This window comes from Anolis carolinensis, chromosome 4 (genome assembly GCF_035594765.1).
Source record: "Anolis carolinensis isolate JA03-04 chromosome 4, rAnoCar3.1.pri, whole genome shotgun sequence".
In the NCBI taxonomy this organism is placed as follows: Eukaryota; Metazoa; Chordata; class Lepidosauria; order Squamata; family Dactyloidae; genus Anolis; species Anolis carolinensis.
Window position 1 is genome coordinate 244,219,347 of NC_085844.1, and position 24,529 is coordinate 244,243,875.

General features: G+C 40.5%; 1 protein-coding gene across 2 annotated transcripts in view; it reads right to left on the reverse strand.

Moving 5' to 3' along the window:
- Window positions 1-24,529, reverse strand: part of srms (src-related kinase lacking C-terminal regulatory tyrosine and N-terminal myristylation sites) — a 45,792-nt gene that overhangs the window by 15,546 nt on the left and 5,717 nt on the right. Inside the window, exons 2-5 of one of the 2 annotated variants that reach the window (XM_016993477.2) lie at window positions 11,522-11,643; window positions 5,842-6,008; window positions 3,199-3,255; window positions 612-753 (exon numbers count right to left, since the gene is read on the reverse strand). In XM_016993477.2, the coding sequence (XP_016848966.2) occupies window positions 612-753; window positions 3,199-3,255; window positions 5,842-6,008; window positions 11,522-11,643 (488 nt within the window). The remainder of the gene's footprint in view (window positions 1-611; window positions 754-3,198; window positions 3,256-5,841; window positions 6,009-11,521; window positions 11,644-24,529) is intronic. The other variant, XM_003220711.4, reaches the window with a different exon arrangement.

The window sequence follows — 24,529 nt, forward strand, 5'->3', positions numbered from 1 at the left end:
TTGAAATACCTTGCAATGCAATTCCAGGCGATTTCATGAAGTTATCACACAAATGCATTAGAAGACCTAGCAATGCAATTCCAGGTGATTTCATGAAGTTCTCATAGAACTGCACTGGGAGACCTAGCAAAGCAATTCCAGGTGATTTCATGAAGTTCTCATAGAACTGCATTGGACCTAGCAATGAAATTATTAGGTCCTCCAACACAACTGTATGGTATACTAGGGCTGAAAGTAACGCATTTCAATGGCATTTGGTCATATCTGTGGTTCCACATAACTGGGGTCTGTCTGGAAGCTAATCCCTTGCAGCTATGGGGATCTTATTGTGTGCAAAGAACAGTTGTAGAGCATCTCATCCTTCCTGGGCACCCCAGTTCAGACCTCCAAATGGCAGTCTTTGAACAAAATATAGAACCAATTTGTATTTGCTAAATCCAAGTCTCTAACCATTACGTCACATTGGCCTGATTCAACGAGACCCTTCTCACTTAACTTGAAGAGCACAATTTGGGTGGAGGATTTGAGTCACCTGTTAAGAAATAGGAAAGCCAGAGGCTGAATGGGAAAAGAATGTCACCAAAGAACAACCGATGGTGCTCCCCACCAACCTTGCTTCATGATTTTGATGGCCACTGGCACTGTGTTCTTCCACATTCCTTCCCACACCTCTCCAAAGCATCCTTCTCCCATCTTCCGCCAGAGCTGGAATTCAGAACGAGGCCGCTCCCATTGGTCTGTCTCTGGAGTCCGCTGTAAAAAGACAGACACACATACTATAAAAGTCACAAGGCAGACCTGAACAAGGAGACGGACAGGTAGATCAATCTGTCAGCAGGAATACACCTGTCGATATGACACCAGAAGTGAAACTAGAATAGGGCACACCTTTCAGGAGTTCAAGGTGAAAACAGGGAGATGTAGGGCCAAGCAAGTCCAGAGTGTGGTCAAAATGGCAAAAGTTATCAGTTGGGAAGAACACACACGCTAGAATAAAAGGTAAAGGTAAAAGTTTCCCCTGATGTTAAGTCCACTGGGGGTTGGTGCTCATCTCCAGTTCTAAGCCGAAGAGCCGGCGTTGTCCGTAGACACCTCCAAGGTCATGTGGCCGGCATGACTGCATGGAACGCCATTACCTTCCCGCCGAAGTGGTACCTATTGATCTACTCACGTTGGCATGTTTTCGAACTGCTAGGTTGGCAGGAGCTGGGGCTAACAGCGGGCGCTCATTCCGCTCCCGGGATTTGAACCTGGGACCTTTCGGTCTGCCAGTTCAGCAGCTCAGTGCTTTAACACACTTCGCCACCGGGGCATCCACATGCTAGAATAGGCTGCAAGTATTTGTTTTTGCATGAGTTTACTAAGAAGGATGGCATTGTGCTTCCTAAAAAAAAAAAATTAAAGCCACTTTTTTCTCCTGACACCAATGGATTTCTCTTCCTGCTCCCACCACTGTGGCACATCCACACAACAAAGTGCTCTAGGCCAGTGTAGTGGATTGTTATAACATAACATTGCAACTGAATTCCAATTGGTATTCAGTTGACATTCGTAATGTGGCCATCGGAAAACATCCCCCACCTATTCTAAGGGTTCAGCTACAGAATTAGTGCAGTATGACAGCACTGTTAGTCTTGGCTCAAAATTATGGAATCCTGGGATATGTAGTTTGGTGAAGCACCAGCACTCTTAGGTAGAGAAGGCTAAAGAACTTATACAACCGCAACTCCCATGATTCCATTGCATTGAGCCATGGCAGTGAAAATGCAATAACTATGTAGTGTAGATGCACCTTTAGCCATAAGACTAGCACAGTGTACTCTAGGCAGTCCATATGGGACCCACAAGTCTATCGTGGATGATGGCAAGGAGGGAACAGGAAGAGGAGGATTAATTGGGACCAAACTAGGATGGTTGGAGTTTTATATTCCAAGGTCCCATTCCTATTGACCTTGGAATATAATAGGTGGAATAAAACTGGAGGGGATGGTGGAGGAAGGCAATAATTTTTCTTTTGAACTGTTTGACATTATAGTTCACAGCTATTCAAATTGGTGGGCCATAGACTGATGTGGATTTGTGAATCTTTGGTCTACGGCAAGGTTCCAGGTGGAAAAGTCATTTGAAGCCAATGGGCACAGATATGGCACTAGACCCTAGCACATTAGAGGGTGAAAAACTGCACATTTCTCACATCAGATTTCTTGAGAAATAAAAATTCTGGAAGGGATAATGAAGGCTAAATCTTCTTCACTTCACTTCACTTTATTTCTTAATTAGTCGTTCTCCACCAGAGTGCTCCGAGTGACTTACAATTTAAAATATCATTCCACAATATAAAAACATTCAACATAAAAACATTCAACAGTGACTAAATCTTGTTCAAAAGAGAGTAAAAACACTGAATCAATTACTAAACGGTAAGCTAAAGTATGTGCTTTTTGCATTACTAGTAGTCCGATTTGTATTTATATGCAAACCTCATAGAATCATAGAATTGGAAGAGACCTTATGGGCCATCCAGTCCAACCCCCTGCCAAGAAGCAGGAAAATAACATTCAAAGCACCCTCGACAGATGGCCATCCATCCTCTGCTTAAAAGCCTCCAAAGAAGGAGCCTCCACCACACTCTGGGGCAAAGAGTTCCACTGCTGAACAGCTCTCTCAAAGTTAGGAAGTTCTTGCTAATGTTCAGGTGGAATCTCCTTTCCTGTGGTTTGGTGCCGTTGGTCTGTGTCCTAGTCTCCAGGGCAGCAGAAAACAAGCTCGGTCCCTTCGCCCTCTGACTTCTTCTCACATACATGGCCATCATAGCTCCTCTCAGCTTTCTCTTCTGCAGACTAAACATGCCCAGTTCTTTAATCCGCTCCTCATAGGGCTTGTTCTCCAGACCCTTGATCCTTTTAGTCACCCTCCTTTGGACAAATTCCAGCTTGTCAACATCTCCCTTCAATTGCGGTGCCCAGAACTGGACACAGTGTGATTCCAGGTGTGGTCTGACCAAGGCAGAATAGAAGGATAGCATGACTTCCCTGGATCTAGATTCTATACTCCTATTTATGCTGGTCAAAATCCCATTGGCTTTTTTTGCCACCATATCATATTGTTGGCTCATGTTTAACTTGTTGTCCACGAGGACTCCAAGTTCTTTTTCATATGTACTACTGCAGTCGAATCAGCATTACATTCTGGACTTACCAGCATTACATTACCAGCATTACATTCTGGACTTTTTGGATTACAATTCTGAAATCTCTGGAAGGGGTATTCCAAAAGCAAAGAAAAGGTATTTTTACAAACTGGTAAGTGCATGCATAAGCATTTTTAATAAAAACAATTTGTAGTGAAAAAAATTTCACGCCCATTCTCACCAATTAGGGTGTACCTAACCTATGTTTAAAGTTGCATCTATATTGTAGAGTTAATGCACTTTGACACTGCCCTAACTTCCATGGCTCAATCCTATGGAATCATGTGAGCTGTTGTTTTACAAGGTCTAGGCTTCACCAAATTACAGCTCCTAGGATTCCATAACATTGAGCCATGGAAGTTAGGGTAGTGTTAAAGTGCCTTAATCTATATATATAAAAGGGTAATGAAATTTCGGCCTAGGACAAAACAACAAAACTACACATCCCAGAAACACTAAACTTGGCAGCACAACCCCTCATCCATTCCTCTACGTTCATACAACAAAAAGAAAAGAAAAATAAAGTCCTAATTAGAGGGAGAGGAATAATTGTTTTTATCCAATTGCTGCCAGTTAGAAGGCTAAGCTCCGCCAACTTGGTCTCCTAGCAACCCACTCAGCCCAGGGGACAGGCAGAGTTAGGCCTCACTTAGGCCTCTTCCACACTGCCTATAAAATACAAATTATCTGATTTTAACTGGTTTATATGACAGTGTAGACACAAGGCCCTTCCACACAACTACATAACCCATTTATAATGGACTTAATGTCAGGGGAAAACCTTTACCCTTTACCTTAACTACCACCAATTCCTCAATACTTTATTTCTCATTCCACCATACTTCGCCACAGCAATGCGTGGCCGGGCACAGCTAGTGCTTCTATATAGATGTACCCTTATACATAAGTTAGACATGTAACAATCTATGATTTCTTATTTTTGCATAGGAATACACTGCAGTCTTCAAATGGTTTTTAATTCTAAGAGGTTGCTTACAATTGTCAACATGATCAGGAATTTGAACTGCAACTGAGGAACGAGCTTTAGCTCTTGTTGTTGTTTTTCCTAGCTGGATCAGAACCAAATGCAGAAAGAAAGAAAAATATTTTGTCTTGTTTGAGCAGGGGTAATTGGGTGGGTGAAAATAAACAAGAGAGATAAACAGGTTTCTAGGTGAGGCTTGGCCAGGGACCAGAAAAGGATGACAGTGTTCACAGCTGGCTGGGTGGAGCCCCATCTCCAGCAGGGAGACTGTGTGGGTGAATGGGAACGAAAGCAGGGTGTCGGTGTTCTTTTTTTAGCCATTCCCAATAAGGCTCAGATAATTTTAATTTTAAGGTGGAGATAGGAGTGATGTGGTCCTTCCAATGTTGTTGGACTACAACTTTCATCACATTTCTTTGCTACCATGATGGACATTGCAATACAACATCTGAAGGGTTGCACAATTGCAAACCTAGTGATGGGGAGGAACAAGGAAGACATTACTTTTGTTGGGTTGCTGTGAATTTTCTGGGTTGTATGGCCATGTTCCAGAAGCATTCTCTCCTGATGTTTCACCCACATCTATGGCAGGCATCCTCAGAGGTTGTGAAGTCTGTTGGAAACGGGGAAGGTAGGGTTTATATATCTGTGGAATAATGTCCAGGGTGGGAGAAAGAACTCTTGTCTGTTTGGAGGCAAGTGTGAATGTTGCAATTGGCCAGCTTGATTAGCATTGAATAGCACAGCAGCTTCAAAGCTTAGCTGCTTCCTACTTTTGTTGTTTGTTTGTTTTGGAGAGGGGGCAGACTAATATTCTGTTCAGGCTGACTAAGACACTATGTAAGTTGTGGTCCAATTAAATAACCTTTCCATCATTTGGAAATGGAAAACACTTTTTCCTGCTGGATCATAGGTAAAGGTAAAGGTTTCCCCTGACATTAAGTCCAGTCATGTCTGACTCTGAGGATTGGTGCTCATCTCCATTTCTAAGCCAAAGAGCCAGTGTTGTCCGTAGACACCTCCAAGGTCATGTGGCCGGCATGACTGCATGGAGCACTGGGTCATAGTTTTGTTGAAATTAGAAATTCGGTGTGTTTCTCTTTTCCTTTGTTTTTGTCCATGTTAAAATTGCATATCTTCCAACATGTCATAGATGAAAACTGAGATACGTACATCCAGTCAAAACCACATTATGCCTAAAAGTTATTAAAGAGGAGGAATAGACAAGTTAGGAGAGCAGTTTACTTAAGCCTGAGCAAGCTTAAGCAAAACTTCTCCCCTCTCCTTCCTGTTGAGTTTTGTGTACAAACTACTTTTGTATTTTGCTCTGTTTGAAACAAATGAACCAAGCTGAGGACAAAGAGGGGAAATGGGAGGAGGATTGAGGAACTAGGACATTTTAAAAGCAGCTGAAAGAGTGGGACAGCATAAGATTTATCAGGACTGTCCCCACAAAACCAGGGCAGTATGAAAATGAATTAAAATCTTTGAAATGTGTGAGTACGGCGGGGGGAGAAACAGGGGCCCAAAGACCCTTTTCAGCTATACCTTCTCAAATATGGCTTCAAAGCTTCAAGATTCATAGGACATTGTGCATTTTGAGTGGTTCTTGATTTTAAAATCTGGACCACAAAATGCCCAAGGGTCACAGATTTCAAATACTAACCTTTTGGGTGCAGGGCTGAAGCAGAGGGCTCTGTATGACCTTCCAGTTGACTGTGTAATAGGAAAGGAGCTGTGCCAGAGTGGGAAACGTGTGCCCCTTTTCTAAGTAAAATCCTCCTCCGGGGTCCTTGTAGATCCTGAAGTGCCGCACTTTGGAATGATTCCGAACTGAAACCAAAGGACAGGAGAGAATAACAAAATATCTGTCAACACCCATGCTCCATCCTCATGTATCCTAGCTCTTTTACTTTTTTAAAATTGTGTCAGAAGCAACTTGAGAACATACTGCAAGTTGCTTCTGGTGTGAGAGAATTGGCTGTCTACAGAGATGTTGCCAGGGGATGCCCAGATGTGTTACCATCCCACTGGGAAGCTTTTCTCATGTCCCCGCAAGCTAGAGCTGACAGACGGGAGCTCACCCCATCTCACAGATTCAAACCACCAACCTTCAGATCAGCAACCCGACCTTCAGGTGAGCAGTTCAGCCGGCACAAAGGTTTAACTCATTGCGCCACCACGGCTCCAGTTCCTTTACTAAGAAGCTATTTTTTTAAACGCGCATCCATATGGTTCACATCTGTGATAGAATGAAACTCCATTTTTGTGGCTCATTTCCAGGTGGGAGATAAGGGCTTGAATTCCCAAGTTTGACAAAATGTATTCAATCTATGCGTTTTCTAGGTCCTCCAGCATGACTCTATAGGTGGGAAATCCTTTATTTCAATAGGGTTGTCTGGGAGCAAACCTTCCATGGATACGGGGCTCATATTGGGCAACAGGACTCATGTTCTATTCTGCTCTGCATTCATCCTTTGTCTCAAAGCAAGTGGACTAGGGGTGCGTCTGCACTGTAGAATTAATGCAATTTGACATGACTTTAATGGCTCAATGTTATGGACTCATGGGAGTTGTAGGTCTTTAGCTTTCTCTGTCAAATAGTGCTGGTACCACACCAAACTGCAACTCCAGGTTTCCATTGCTTTGAGCCATAGCGGTTAAAGTGGTGACAAAGTGCATTAATCCTACAGTGTAATTTCACTCTGGGTGAAATATTTCATCTCCCAAAATCGGTCAGAAGGAATAATCTCGGCATTTCATTTTGACTTGAGAGGAGCTCCTTTAGCTAAGACTTTTGTATTGATTCCTAAATAGGAAAATACATTCTCATTCTCTCTCTCTCTCTCTCTCTCTCTCTCTCTCTCTCTCTCTCTCTCTCTCTCTCTCTCTCTCTCTCTCTCTCTCTCTGCATGTGTGCGAATGACAGTTTGGTCATTCACACACAAATGATAGCAAGTGTGGCTGGCACTGAATGGCATCACCAGAGACCATTCCTAATCTCAGGTTTGGGGTTGGAAACATCAAGGCTTGGGACAGTTGTGTCCTGGCAACCCTAATTTTCAACAAATGTGGAAAGGGATGATTTTTTTCATGGTGGGAACCATGAAAAACAATGCCAATAATGTCATGTATCACTTGCAAGTCTTCTGATCCATACCAGTGTTAGTGAAACTCTACAGAAGAGATTCCAGTTTATCTTGTACCAGAAGAAAGAAATCTGGTATCCTACAGGGTTTGAGTTTTTCAGAAAGGTTCCATCAAGTTCCATCTCAATTCTCAGGCCAACTCTAGGCATTTTGTGAACCAAAGCAGACATGTTGCCCTACCTATCTCCAATTCCATTTCCTCCATGTTCATGGTTTAATCTTACAGTGGCAATAGGTCACAATTTCTCACTATATACCAGAATTTAAGGGTAACTTAGGGGACACTGGGGAGTCCAGGAGACACTACTGGATGATAAGCCAGTCCTTGCTGGGAATTTATGAGGAACAAGGGACCATTGTTTTTGCTTTTATGTGCCTTCATGTTGACTTCAACTCATATTGACCCAACTCAACCCTATCCTAGAGTTTTCGAAATGTATTCAGAGGAGACCTTCCATCATCTTCCTCTAAAGGTGAGAAAATATGACTTGCCCAAGGTCCCTCAGTGAGTTTCCATTGATTCAAAACCTGTCCTTCTGGGTCCTTGTCCAACACTCAAACTTTCTTGGCTTCTCAAATGACCATGGGGCTCTGGAAAGCAATAGGATTGATCCAACTGTTAAGTAGAGTAAGGTGGATGCCACAGGCAGGAGATGGAACTGCTCTTTACCTTTCCCTGGGAAGTTCAACCAATAAAAAAACGTGACATGTGTCACGTTTTTTAAAGCAGTGGTTGATGCTGTTCCATGCACTCCCCATGATTGCCTTGGAAGAAGAAACCACAAACCCTGAAGGGCATATATGCCTGAGGAACCAGCATGGTATAGTAGTTTGAACATTAGATTATGACTCTGGAGACTAGAGTCTGAGTCCCCATTGAGCTATGAAACTCATGGGATGACTTTGGGCAAATCACACTCTCCCAACTTCAGAGAGCGCCTTTTCTGAACAAAACTTACCAAAAGAAAGTTTGCCTTAGGATGGCTGTAGGTCAAAAATGACTTGAAGGAACACAACAAGATATGTCTGAAGAATACGCAACCTATCACATAACCAGGTATGACTTGCTCACATGAAAAAACCTGAAGGATCTATCCCCAAAGATGGGCTTTGACACAAGTGTGCATGAGCAAGACATTGGAGGTGGGGGGGGGGGGGGGAGTAGAAGTTCCTTGTTTGTTCAGTTACTGAGATTGCCATCGACATGAGTCAATAGTGTGGAGTCAATTGATGTGAGTCAATAGTAGGCAATTTGCTGGAGATCCAGTCGTGATCATGGGGTGGCCAAACGACTATGTCTGGTCTAAGGGCTGAAGGTTGCCAGCCACTGCTGATGGTGCCTAATTATCGCTTAGCTCCAGGCTGGTTCATCCCTTGCTCCATATGAGCAGTGTGGGAAGGATACCAGTGTTTATTGCAATATTGAGCATAATTACATGTGAGAGAGGGAATGAATGCGTAGCCTAGTAATGAACATTTATATCGTGTAAGATATCATTGACTAAAAACCCGCTGGAATGAGCTCATCACACAATCTGGAGGTGGATTTTCACATGGCCTCGTAATTCAAGATGACTTGTCTTTAGGATGGTTCTAAGCTGATGGCATGCCAAACCAACAAAGAGAAGGAGAAAAAAAAGTGCAGAGAAAGTATATCCATTTTGTGTCACTGTTTGCTCTAGCAGAAGTGAACATCTTTAGTCTTTTATGGTCTGTGCCAGATTGGTCTGAAAATTATTCACCTAAAGGTGGTTTGGGCAAAATGAGACTCCTATGTTAGTTTTGGGCCCCATAGGGATAAAAAACAATTGGGTGGGAGGGAATCTATGTTTGTTTCTTGCCTTGAAATACCCAATTTCAGATGTGCAATGCCTATACATGACATCCTTTACCCCTCCAGACCAATTTAGAGCCAAGACCAACCTTTTAAGAAACAGAAAACGTAAGTAAATACAGTAGAGTCTCACTTATCCAACACTCACTTATCCTGGATTATCCAACGCATTTTTGTTGTCAATGTTTTCAATACATCATGATATTTTGGTGCTAAATTCATAAATACAGTAATTACTACATAGCATTACTGCATATTGAACTACCTTTTCTGTCAGATTTGTTGTATAACATGTTTTGGTGCTTAATTTGTAAAATCATAACCTAATTTGATGTTTAATAGGCTTCTCAATCTCTCCTTATTATCCAACATATTCGCTTATCCAACGTACGGCCGGCCCGTTTATGTTGGATAAGTGAGACTCTACTGTACAGCTCTACTATGCCTAGATCCAAAAGCAGATGAAAGGCCCTTCATCTATCCCAACTGCCATTGCCCTGTCCTTGGAGGAAAAGAAAAAGAAGCAGGCACAGCTCCACCATGCTTAAGCCAGGAGACAGAAAAGATATTCCCCAAAGTGAGCTAATAGTCCTCGTGTTGATGGCTAGCAATTAGAAGAAGACGGGTCTAACACTAGGCTACCATTAAGGAGCTGTACTGTCTATTAAAATATTTTTAGATGCTGTCATCAGAATTTAAAATTAAATTAAATTCATTTTAAAAATTCCTATACTTTTCAACATGTACTTTGTAATTTTTAGAGATATTGAACCCTTGGTTCTTGCAGATTTATGTTCTTAATTTGAAATAGAATACTGCACACACACAAAAATCACTTCTAACACCTTTGTCCCATATTTGAGATAGTCATAAAGAAGGACTATTTTTCTGATCTTCTGCAAAACCAACATCTGCTCTGATACGCCATATACTTCTAGAGTGATTTCAAAACACTTGTTATCTCTCCTTTCTAATGCAAAAAAAGAAGATAGATACCACTGTTAAATCATATCGATTTGTCTCTATTCAAGAAGGAAAGCCCATATTTTCTAGCACTTGGCCATGGCAGAAAGTTTTCTCTAATCTGTATATTTTTTATTTTTTAGGTGAATTGGTAAAGGGGAGTAAATTAACATGCTCTTCTCTAGATAAATACAACCTATAGTAGGTGGAGTTTTAACTCACGTCGAAGCAAAGGACAGTTAAATCATGCTGCTCATTGTATTATTACAGAGAATACTTTTGGTTCAAAAATATTTTTTCTGTTAAAAATCCTAATGGAAATATTATGAGAATCTTTGCAGTTCCAGATTTATTCTGCACAAAATTTGTATATCACTAATTTGCATAAAAACATACTTTTATGAATAAAAAAATATTTCTGCACAGAATTTGCATATCATTGATTTGCATAGAAAACATACTTTTCTGTGCGAAAAAATAATATTTCTGTACAGAAGTATTTTTGTAAATAAATTTGCTGTTTCTTGCACAGAAAATTCCAATTTTTGAGCAAAACAACCACATTCAAATTGTGTGCAGAATAAACCCTGAATTATGAATAGTTTTTGATGACTTCTTGAAGCCAGAAGAAAATGGCAAAAATTATACATTGCTTTCTTTGAAAACAAAATCAGTAACTACAAGTGTATTAAACATTAGGCTTGTGCAATTCAGCGGGAGGGCAATCCATTTTGGTATTCAAATTTAGATGATTGGCTGCTACGTGGCCCTGTTATGGACCAAAAAACCTGATGGCTGAGCCCTTACTATTGCAGCCATCCAAACAAGCTGGATTGGCCGAAGGGAACAAACCAAACCAAATCTGTGCACAAGACTATTAACATTTCCTGTTTTCATCTGTAGAATGACAAATTCTGTGTCTATGGTTCTATAAAAGTAACAATTCTATAGTAAGTAACCTGAATAGTATGCATAGTAGAGCACATGGGCACATAGATAGTCCCTGGTGATTTACGTTCTTTTTATTTCTAGAAGCATTTATGTCTATATGCACATGAAGAAGTAAACCTAAGCCTATGAACACTTATATGCCACAAAATCTATTTTCATATCGATCCAGACTGACGCAGCCATGACTTTGGATTCATTTGAGGATCAAAGATCTTCCAAGAAGGAGAATCCATCACACTTTGAGGCAGTTTATTCCACTATCAAACTGTTCCTATACCAAAGATGTTCTTCCAAATATTTAGGTGGCAAAGCTGACTTGAAAGTTCTGGAAATTGTAATCCATAAAGATAGGAGTTTGAAGAAGAATTCTGACACAGAACTATGTCTCCCATATTTCTCTGGTATCTTAAGCTTGCTTGAAATCACAATCCAGGCAATATGGATGTTACCTGAGAGGGAATGTTCCCCTTTGTTGCTCTCGCTGTCCCGAATGAGGAAGGAGCCATGACGATTAGGAGGAGAGAGAAGAAGGAGGCTGGCTTTGTTCCGACTGATGCCACTTAGGTACCAACTGAAAGGAAAGTGGCAGATGTGAAATAAGTCCTCAGGATAGGGTAAACATTTTGCATATCTTCAGAAATGGGACAACTTCAGTTTTTGGGTAAAATATCCATGGAGGATCCTGCTCCCCAAAACTGGATCCATTTAAAAACATTTCAAATCATAGGTAACCTGCCACTGACATTTTACAGGTGAAAAATGCCCAAGCGATAGTTGAGTGTGGTCGTTACTGAGAAAGAACTCATAAGCTGGGAAATTTTGCAGCAGTTTGATTTTGCCCAAGTTTACTGGGAAGGGCTGATGTATCATGAATCAACTCCTTCTCCATTTTGAACTCATCTTGAACTGAAATAAGTGGCGGACAAAGAGGGAGCATGAGAGAGGATGCATCTACTCTGTAGAAATAATGCAGTTTGACACCAGTTTAACTGCCATGGTTCAATGCTATAGAATCCTAGGAATAGTAGTTTGGTAAAGTACCAGCGCTCTTTGGCAGAGAAGGTTCAAGATCTTGTAAAACTATCACTCCCGTGATTCCATGTCATTGAGTTGTGGCAGTTAAAGTGGTGTCAAACTGCATTAATTCTACAGTGTAGATGCATTGAGAGAAACGGGGACATTTTAAAAGCAAGTTGAAAAGATGAGAGGAAATCCAAAAGGATTTTAATGTACCTACTGGTATTTTAAAGTGTAGTAGCTATTTTCAACTGAGGCACCTACCTTGGAACTCTTCCAATTTGGCAGGAACATTCTCACTTAATTCTCTGTTGTACCGCCTTTTTAGCTGCTTTTAAAATGCTCTGGTTTATCTTTCTCTACCACACACTTTTGTCCTTTATCTTCATCTTACTTCAGTGACTGCAAACTGAGTGCAAAGTGCAAAAATAACTTGTTTTCATTGAACTCGGCTGGAAGGTAGTAGAATGGAGGAGGCAAAAACCATGCCCTTCCCAGTAGACCCAGGCAAAAGCAAACTGCTGCAGCCTCTTTTAACTTATATGTCCTTCCTGAACAGTAACAACTTTTGCTTTCTTGATTGTATTATGATGCCGCTTGGACACAAAGTGTTACTCTTTTGGGTTGCTGTGAGTTTTCTGGGCTGTATGGCCATGTTCCAAAAGCATTTACTCCTGATGTTTCTATGGCAGGCATCCTCAGAGGTTTCATCTCTTAAATGCTGTATATAAAAGTATAATTTTATGTTTATATGTGGTTTATTAGATGTTTTAATACAACATAAAGTGGTTCTTATTACTTTCTTGGGAGAAAGGCAGGAAACAAATAAAATCATAAATTTTATACACAAGCCCACAAATATTGTTTGATGCCAGGAAATGGGGAGCAGCCTCTTTGTGTGATTTTCCGCCTCAAGAGTAAAAATAGGGAGACTCATTCAAAATAATATGCAGCTTGATTGGTGTACGTGCCTGTATCTATCTGTTGCTTTACTTTAGGCACAAAAGCACCTTGATTTGGCCTTGATCTTTAATATGACTCGACAATGGTGGTTTTACTAGCATAATTCTACTGTTAATTTGGGAGCTTGTAAGAAAAAATAATAATGTCGTTGTGTGCCTTCGAGTCATTTCCAAGTTATAGTGACTCTAAGGCAATCCTGTCATGGGGTTTTCTTGGCAAGAGTTCTGCAAAATTTACCTTTCTCTGAGGCTGAGATATTCTGACTTGCCTGAGGTCACCCAGTGGGTTTTCTGTAGGGACCTACTAGGTGACCTCAAGTGTCCTCTGCTGAATATTATGCAATGCCCAAGGTCACCCAGTGAGTTTCAGTGGCTGAATGAGGATTCGAACCCTGGTCTCCAGAGTCATAGTCCAACACTCTATTCATTCCATAGATTGGAAATTGGAGATGGCGCCTGTGTTTTTAATGGTTGTGGAGAAGTTGGCATTTCAACATTTATTGCTTGTGACTTGGATGAGTGACAAGCAATACCTGCGGAAATCCCTCTTTTACACGCCAATTAAAAGAACAAGAGCCATATCGACTTTTCAATCTGACAAGCCGGGTTTCTAGGATCTAAGAGAGAGCCAGGCAGTGGTTTGATGGGGCCAAGTCTTTCAGAGCTGAGGCGCCAGGTTTAACTATGGCTCCACCTTACAAACCCCCAGGCCTCCCTTTCTGCTCTGATTTCGCCTGCAATCTGCATAGTGATTCGGAGCATCAGAGGACAAGGATTCTCCCAGTAAACAAGTCTGGAATGCAAAGTATTTACTTTTCTTGTCAATGACTTCTGAATGAGAAATGTTCTCATTCTCAACTGGCCTGCTCAGGTTGGGCAAAGTCAGGGCTTTGGCTTCTTTGATTGCAGGAGCATCTACACCCGGGGTCCTCAAACTTTTGAAGCAGAGGGCCGGTCCACAATCCTTCAGACTTTTGTGGGGTCAAATTATCATTTGAAAAAAAAATACAAATTCCTATGCATACTGCACATGTCTTATTTGTAGTGAAACAACAACAATAACAACGAAAGAACAATACAATATTTAAAAATGAAAACAATTTTAACCAACATAAACCTATCAGGATTTCAATGGAAAGTGTGGGCCTGCTACTGGCCAATGAAATAGTCAAGTTAATTAGGATTGTTGTTGTTGTGTGACTTCAAGTAATTTCAGACTTTGGCCGAGCCTAAGTCTAAAATTAATTATTTATTTACTGCATTTATTTACTACATTTATATCCCACCCTTCTCACACTGAAGGGGACTCAGAGCAGCTATATGTACATACAATATATTATATTATTAGCATAGCACAATATTAGCATTATATAATTCTATATTGAACTATATCACTATACTATTATATGTTATGTAATATATAACATTTAATTAATATTATTATATGGTATTATTATTAGTATTATATTGTATAACATAATATTATTATCAATATTATATGTATATACAATATATTATATTATTAAAACTAATACAAAAATATTATATTATAAAACTGAGGGCGGGGGCCAGGTAAATGACCTTGGAGGGCCGCATCTGGCCCCCAGGCCTTAGTTTGGGGACCCCTGATCTACACTGTAGAATTAATGCAGTTTGACACCACTTTGACTACCATGGCCCAATGCAATGGAATCACAGGAGGTTGCTTTGCAAAGTCTTTTGCCTTCCCTATCAAAGAGAACGGATGCCTCACCAAACTACAGAGCCCATGATTCCATACCACTAAGCAATGGCAATTAAAGCGGTACCAAAACACATTCATACTACAGTGCAGATGCACCACACCCTGAATCTATCCACTTAGATTGGGATCTTCCTCTTTACCTATTGTCCTCCACTTTAACAAGTATTATTATTATTATTATTATTATTATTATTATTAAATGGGTCATTACTTCTTATGATATGGTCGTAGGGAGAGAATGGATGAAAAGTATGGCGATATGGAGGGAGAAATGTGGTTCCGTGTGATAGATTAACAAGGAGAGCATGAAATGACTAATATTCCCTAAAAACATACAGACTGCACTCAATGCATATACAGTAGAGTCTTGCTTATCCAACATAAATGGGCCGGCGGAATGTTGGATAAGCGAAAATGTTGGATAATAAGGAGGGATTAAGGAAAAGCCTATTAAACATCAAATTACATTATGATTTTACAAATTAGGCAACAAAGCATCATGTTTTACAACAAACGACAGAAAAAGCAGTTCGATACACGGTAACGTTACTGTATTTACAAATTTAGCACCAAAACATCGCAATGTATTGAAAACATTGACTACAAAAACACTCACTACTAAAAGGCAGGCTGCGTTGGATAGTACAGAATGTTGGATAAGTTAGACTCTATATATCTTTACACATAAATGTTTGGAGTTTTTTAATACCGTCTCAAAAGGAATGGACCACTAAATGAACACAACTGGAGAAAAGTGACTAAGAATTATTTCTTCCCAATGTGCTGCTATAGGAGTGGATTTTGCATGGCAATCCTGTTCTACTGCTAAATGTATGTAAATATTCTGGTTGTTAAGATTGCGATTTTTCCCTCTGCCATCTGTCTTTAACAGCATGTTAATCTGTAAACATTAACAGGCGATGATGCTTCTTTTCCTGCCTCACATACTGATTCCAAATGTCAATATGCTGCTGAAAGGCAGAGGAGCCTATTTTTACTATGACCAACTGGCAAACTTACCTACTTATTTAACATTTTCTTCAAATTTAGCTCCTTGTAGGTACAGTAGAGTCTCACTTATCCAACACTCGCTTATCCAACGTTCTGGATTATCCAACGCATTTTTGTAGTCGATGTTTTCAATAAATCATGATATTTTGGTGCTAAATTCATAAATATAGTAATTACTACATAGCATTATTATAAACCATTATTCCTTTGATTCCAGAGCATTGAGCCATGGCAGTTAAAGTTGTGTCGAACTGCATTAATTCTGAAGTGTAGATGCTTCCGAGAAAATGAGGTCCTTAACATACAAAACACACAGAATTCAGCAATACAGCTTTGTTCTCATACAGATGTATATGTTTTCTGGCTATATCCCTACAAGACACCATTACTAATGGACCACAATTCGATTAAGTAACTTTAGGTGCTCAACATAATATTTCAGAACTGACTGCTCTTTTTTAGCCACTGAAATATCCTAAAGGCACTCAATTCTGTCTTTGAAATGAAGCAGGGTCGGCTATTTCGTACTTTAATGGGAAACTGCTTATAATGAACAGCAGGTGCTGTCGGCTACAACTCAAAGGAAGGAACTAGAAGCACCTCTGTCTATTCCTTGCCTAAGAAAACCCTATGAAATTTGCGGGATTGTCATAAGTCACCAATTGACTTGAAGGCAGGAACAAATTCACCCCCCCTCCTTTTAAACAGTAATATGTATTCAAGGTTGAATATCCCTTTTCCAGAAATCCGAACTCCAAAATTGCTCACACAGGTGGCTGATATAGCAACACCATCGCTTTCTGATTATTCAATGTATGCAAACTTTGTTCTATACACAGAATTATTGAAAAATATTCAGTAAATTACCGAGATAAGAAATCTAAGGCTGGATCACACTGGCCTATATCCCAGGATCTGATCCCAGATTATCTGCTTTAAACTGCATTTATTTATTTACAGTATTTATATAATACAATGATCAGTCTTTCTCACCCTGAAGGGGACTCAGGACGGATCATAGAACATACATATATGGCTAAAATTCAATGCCATTTATACACTGACAAGACAGACAATTATACATAGATAGAGGTAGTAAAGGTAAAGATTTCCCCTGACGTTAAGTCCAGTCGTGACCAACTCTGGGGGTTGGAGCTCATCTCCATTTCTAAGTCATAGAGCCGGCATTGTCCATAGACACCTCCAAGGTCATGTGGCCGGCATGACTACATGGAGCACCGTTACCTTCCCGCCGGAGCGGTACCTATTGATCTACTCACATTTGCATGTTTTTGAACTGCTAGGTTGGCAGAAGCTGGGGCTAACAGCGGGCACTCATTCCGCTCCCGGGATTTGAACCTGGGACCTTTCGGTTTGCAAGTTCAGCAGCTCAGCGCTTTAACACACTTCACCACCGGGGTTCCCATAGATAGAGGTATATATAGGCATTTCTCATCTTCGGCATCTTAGAGGCCTTTTTCTAGCATTTCCTTATGGGTGCCTAAATACTTCCCTGCATTTAAGTGGTACCTATTTATCTATTTTGCTTTCAATCTGTTAGGTAGACAGAAACTGGGCTAAAGGTCAGGAGCTTAATCTGACCCGGGCTTCGAACTGTCAATCTTCGACTGACAAAATTTACTGCAGCTGGTAGTGTAACCTGCTGTGCTAAAGCCCAATGAATCTACATTGCCAGATAATCTGGGATAAAGGGATAATCTGGGATCAGATCCTGGGATATAAGGCCTTAGCCTGCTGTACCTCATGTGCTGATTCAGCCCCAGGGATTTTGCAATTACTTGAAGCTATGAATTAGTGTCAGGCCGATGGGAATTATAACCCTTGAAGTCGAGGTGAGCTGTCCCAAATTTCTGTGAATTCCCTATTTTCTACATTTGAAAAGTGTTCAAAATGATAAGAAATAACACCTTGAAAGAGCCAATTTCACAAAGCAACAACAAAGAGAGTTTGGGGAAAATGAGGTAACTGCTTTGCTGTCTCCTTTTACTAATGCAGCATTGGTTGATTGTTGAGAATATAAGATTCCTAAGAGGCATAGCTTTGTTTGTTAGCTGGGGTCACCCATCTTTTGTTTTTGGAGCACCTAATTTTGCAATTGTTTTAAATAAAGGTTTTGTTGCCCTTTAAGGACTCTATTCCACATAGGGGTGGGAGAATATCAATATAATATCAATATCAATATTACCATGGTGTTATGCCCCATAGCGTTATAAAGAACATCCTTCTGTTTCTCACTCCTCTTCACATGTTGTCTTTTCTTGCCAGTTTTACCAAAATTATCCGTATTCAGATTTATCCCACGAGCTAGTGTAGTCGCCACCGACTCCATTATTAAAAGAAAAAACCTTGGGGAAAAAAAGCTAATGGCATACTTGGCTTTCCTCTCTAATCCTGCTACTCTAGAGTAGACCCAAGCAGCTGATCTTAAATATGATTAAAAATTACTATGCCAGGCTCATGAAACAGGATTTGGGGAGAGAAATATCGCTTGGTAGCAGATTGCCCATAGGAACACCCCTTACTCAATGTCACTGAAGCCATTGAACCCAGGTAAATTTGACAGCTCCCATATCATGTGTCTTTGGGTGTTTTCTCCTGATATCCTGGGCCGGGCTGTGGCGCAGCTGGTTAGTAGCCAGCTGCAATATGAGTAAATCACTACTGACCAAGAGATCATGAGTTCAAAGCCAGCCCGGGTCAGATTGAGTGCCCAACCATTAAATAGCCTAGCTCATTGTTGTCCTAAGCCACCTGAAAGAAAGTTGCATCTGTCGAGTAGGAAATTTAGGTACCGCTTTATGCGGGGAGGCTAAGTTAACTAATTTACGACACCATAAAAATGTCCAGCAGCATGCGGAAGAATGAGGGAGTACTCCATCAAGGACTCGGTGTTACAAGTGGACAGTGAAGCGGCAGCTCCCCCTGTGGCCAGAATCGAGCATACCCTCATGAAGCCAGAAGCTGGAAAATGTTAAATTGCCTCTGTGTCTCTGTCTGTATGTTGTATGTCTAATGGCATTGAATGTTTGCTATATATATATAAATTGTGATCCGCCCTGAGTCCTCTTTGGGGTGAGAAGGGCAGAATATAAATACTGTAAATAAATAAATAAATAAGTAATTCCTGAATCCAGAAGACCATTTCTGACTGTTTTCTCCCTCCTCCCTTTTTTTTGGACTATTCCAGACATTTACCCAATGAAGCATGATGGACACTGACAGGAAGTTCCCCTGCATCATGGGAAGAGCTCCATCACAAATCGTTCCCTCAATGGATTCTAAAATATCTGGGTAATTGCACAACGATCGTGCTAATACATTCTATTTTAATTCTTATATATTTTTAGGTTTAAAATGGTTTTCCATTTGGTTTTACTGTAAGCTACTTTGAGTCTTGTTTGTAGAGAGAGAAAGTAAGGTATAAATACACATCATCATCATGTACTCAAGAGGAGGTGCTCCATCTTCAAGTCTACATAACCCTTGCCTCCCCTGCATGCAGAGATGATTCAGATGTGTGTTCACATACACATGCGCTCACCCCTGTTTCTGTGTCTGGTTTCGTCCTTGTTGCCTTTTGCTCCTAATGCTTCCTGGCAGTGCAACTGTACTGACGACGGAGCAAGAACTGCAGCAGCAGAGTGCAAAGCAGGGAAAGAGCAAGGCAGCTCCCGAGCTGGCCAAGTCCTGCCATCCATCTGGAATAAGTAATCCCCTTATTGCATGCACGGGCAAACTTTGGCCCTCTGGGTGTTTTGGACTTCAACTCCCACAACTGTGCGTGTTGAAGTCCAAAACACCTGGAGGGCCAAAGTTTGCCCATGCCCAGAGGCGGTCCAACCATAAGGCGAACTAGGCATTTGCCTGTGGCGCCATCGTCCCGGGGGCACCATCGTCCTGGGAGGAGGGCACCACTCTCCACCTCCTTCTCTTTCGGGCCTTCCGGCCAGCGCAGACCCACCTTCGCACCACGCAAGCCCACCTTTGGGGCCTTCAGAGATTGTGGGGTCTGTAGGAACTTGGAAGCTAGGTATGTGGGGTTTATATATCTGTAGAAGGTCCAGGGTGGGAGAAAGAACTTTTCTTTGAAGCAGGTGTGAATGTTGTAATTAATCACCTTGATTAGCATTTAATGGCCCTGTGGCTTCAAGGCCTGGCTTCTTCTTGCCTGGGAGAATCTTTCTTTGGGAGGATTTAGCTATCCCTGATTGTTTACTGTCTGGATTTCTTCTGTTTTCAGAGTGTTGTTCTTTATTTATTGTCCTGATTTTAGAGGTTTTTTTTTAATACTGAGGGCTATCTGGGTTATCTAAGTCCACACTGCCCTATATTCCTGTTCAATGTTTAGTGCTAAATTTGCAAATATAGTAATTCCTACATAACATTACCATGTATTGAACTGCTTTTTCTATTGATTTGTTGTAAAACATGATGTTTTGGTGCTTAATTTTTAAAATCATAATGTAATTTGATGTTTTATAGGCTTTTCCTTTATACTTCCTTATTATCCAACATTTTCGCTTATCCAACGCTTTTATTTTTCAGTGATTGGTTTGGGGGGGCGACAAAATTCTGTTCGCCTACACTTGAAAAATACCTAGGGCCGGCTCTGCCCATGCCTGCCTTAGCGGCATTGTGGATAGTGCTGCCTTCCTTCAGATCTTTCTCTGCAACTGAGAACTTATTTAACGGAGAACTGAGAACTTAAATAACTCTCCCATCCACCATGGGGAGCCCCCAATGGTGCAGTGGATTAAACCACTGAGCTGCTGAATTTTCTGACTGAAAGGTCGGTGGTTCGAATCCGGTGAGTGGGGTGAGCTCCCACTATTAGCCCCAGCTTCTGCCAACCTAGCAGTTCGGAAACATGCAAATGTGAGTAGATCAATAGATACCACTCCGGTGGGAAGGTAATGGCGCTCCATGCAGTCATGCCGACCACATGACTTTGGAGGTGTCTACGGACAATGCCAGCTCTTTGGCTTAGAAATGGAGATAAGCACCAATCCCCAGAGTCGGACACGACTAGACATCAGGGGAAAGGCTTCACCTTTACTATCCACCATGATTGGTGTCAACTCTTTGATGGAGTCACCTGGGGCAACCCACACTGACCACATCAGCTAGTGATAACACTATTTAGGATTCTGAGCCAAAGTGCTCTACTGCCTTACCAAACTACAAAGCTTATGATTCGATAGGAGCATCTGAAAAAGTGTGATGGCTGCTTGCCAAAGCAGCAATGGCCTTTCTGGAGTAAAGCAGTATAAATGCCCCTATCCTGCTAATTTGCACTCTCTGCTTAACATGTCAGTAAGAATTAACTCTGTGAATGGTATGCAATGTTGAACCCAGAATTACAGTTTGATAAAATGTATGACTTGAATTCTGGTTCATAATGCCTGCCTTTGCTTTGCAGGGTGGCTTAAGATGGGAGAGCTTTGTTTGAATTTTGGACTATTGAGGCATGTGCCCAGACAAACCAGGATTATAAATCAGGTTTAAACCAGTGTTTGTTGTTGGCTGGTGGATCCTGCATTCTTACTTAACCATAATCCTGGGTTCTTTCTTGATTGTTTACTTACTGGTGTAACAGAGAAGGTAAACAGACAACACAAACCATGAAGCATTTACATAGTTGCTTATGAAGTCCTACTTTGGGGCTTGAAATGCTGTGCCGTGATGAAAAGGCAACCTCAGTCCATGCATTTACAAAACAGTTTCTCATCTAGCAGGTTCGGGAAGTCACCCAAAGGCCTAGATTTGAACTGGTCACAAAAGCAATGGCTCATAGTCTATTCAAACTATGAGCCATTGAAACTGGCACGTCACAACCACATCACCCACAAGCCTTTACTCTTGTGGCTCTGGGTGGGTTTTGATTCAATACGGAAATGTGGCTGTTTAGCATATGTTTTTTTGTTTGCTGTACATAAGATGTATTTATTTCCTCTTCACTGTCGTTGTACCCTACAATTAGCAAGAGAGAAGGAATTTAAATGCCACTGTAGATGGAATTTATTAGGTCTGAAATTCATATTGTGAAGACAATTCCTACCTCATACATTCTTCACGTTGTTCATGGGAACATATTTACTAAATTCCCATGTTTCCAAAACACATGTGGGTTTCTAAACCTCTCACTTGAAATATGGAGTGTTAAAGATTTAAAAAAATAGATTTTAAATTCTAAATTTGGATATAGTTGATTGTTTCAGTCTGCGGTTGTAGGTTTTTGTATGTATTTATGTAGAAGAATCAAGTGTCTTTTACACATTAATGTAGATCATTTGGGTCCAAACTTAATTTGGGGAGGGATAGTTTAGGATTTCAAACTAGATCTTACATGAATTGAAAGGGGAAGGGAATAAATTATGATTGAATTTTCCTGTGGAAATCCTAATTTTGGGATCTCTGTTTCAAACATGAGAATGTTATACGTTTAGGATTTGTAAAAAGCAAGTTTGCAGTAGTTAAGTACTGTAAAATCAGTGAATAAACATTTTGCAGAGCGTCCACGACCTTTTCTATTTCCATTGTTCTTCCATACGTCTCCTGTTCCCATTGCTCTGGAAGGTAGTGCTACAGTAGAGTCTCACTTATCCAACGTTCTGGATTATCCAACACATTTTTGTAGTCAATGTTTTCAATACATCATGATATTTTGGTGTTAAATTCATAAATACAGTAATTACTACATATCATTAATGCATATTAAACTACTTTTTCTGTCAAATTTGTTGTATAACATGATGTTTGGGTGCTTAATTTGTAAAATCACAACCTAATTTGATGTTTAAAAGGCTTTTCCTTAATGCCTCCTTATTATCCAACATATTCGCTTATCCAATGTTCTGCCGGCCCGTTTATGTTGGATAAGTGAGACTCTACTGTATTTTTATTTTCAAAGCAATGGAGTAAAGATTTCTGTGGGGTACACAGTATGGTCACATAGCTTGAGTATCCTTTATCTGGTACTGAATTTTGTATTTATAATCACAATACCATTTCCAAGATATCTCATGGCCTATATGCAAATATTCCAAAATCTGAAAAAAAAATCCAGAATTGAAAACAGCTTCTCTTATCCAGAATTCCGAAATAAAAAATATTCCAAAATCCAAAATTGCCCACATGGGTGGCTGAGACAACAACTTCATGCAATAACTTCATGCAATGTACATAAAATATACATGAAATAGAAATGACTTGTATATTTAGACTTGAGTTCCACCTCCAGATTATCTCATTCTGTACATATGGTGTAAGCCAATACTGGTATTGCAAAATCCAGGCGGGGAAACCAAAATCCGAAGTACTTCTGATTCCAATCATTTCGGATGAGGGATGCCCAACCTGTACAATTTGAAAATAGAAATGACTGTGGACCATTTCACTTTCCTTCCTTCCATTCTACATTGAATACTGGCAGGAAAGGGATGTCCATACCTTCAGAAAAAGATTAGCGTTTGCATAAAAGGAATCTCTTTGCCCTTCACTTGACCTAGCCATGAGGCCCTGGGCAAGGTATCTGCCTGTGCTTTGAGCAACTTCCACTTTGTTAATCAGAACAGGGCACACATTGACTTTACACTTAACATATTTATACAGAATTGATTCGGGACCTTATTCCCTTCGGTTTTAAAACAGTTCTAAGCCACTGAGGCAAAGAAAAGTGACAGAGCCCATCCTTCGATGCAGAGGAAATCGTGTCTGTGCCTGTCAGGATTCAATAGTCAAACATCACAAACAACCCAAAAAAGGAAGAAGGGAGAAGATGGTTTGAGATTGTCTTCTGGACTCAGGTACCAGGATGTTCCGTTTCAAATGTACAAAAACACATGGGATAAAAGCTGTCAGAAAGCAGCAAATTCATATGACATGTCATAAATAATGAATAACAGAATATAGAGATTTGCAACACTACAGGACTAAAAGCCACGATTACATGATGCTACCCACTCACATGGGATAAGGTCCTCGGTTGCAAGGGAAATTCATAGTATACTCAACAGTGTGCTTTAATTGATTATTACTTCTCATGTAACTGATGCCCTCACTGTGGAAGAACATGCAGGTCAAGATTAGAGCTCCACAGTCACCTACGTATCCATAGCGAAGATGGAGGACCATCATCCTCGAACTACAAGGCATCGCCTAACAAAACAACATGTATCAATTGCCAAGATACCACACTTGGAAGGCCATCACACTTGGGGATCACCTAAGTAAGTAAATTTGCATGCACCATGTTTCTGTCTTAGCATACAGTAACCTCACTGATAAGTGCACACATGAGATGTAAGAATTCCAGTGTTATGGAAGTTGTAGTTTTTTCATTAGTTTTTTTCTGCCCCAAAGTGCTGGTGTTTGCCAAACTACATCACCCAGGATTCCGTTTCATTGAGCGATAGCAGTTAAATTGCATCAATTCTATAGTATAATGTACAGTAGAGTCTCACTTATCCAACATAAATGGGCCGGCAGAAGGTTGGATAAGCGGATATGTTGGATAATAAGGAGGGATTAAGGAAAAGCCTATTAAACATCAAAGTAGGTTATGATTTTACAAATTAAGCACCAAAACATCATGTTATACAACCAATTGGACAGAAAAAGTAGTTCAGTACGCAGTAATGTATTTACGAATTTAGCACCAAAATATCACGATGTATTGAAAACATTGACTACAAAAATGTGTT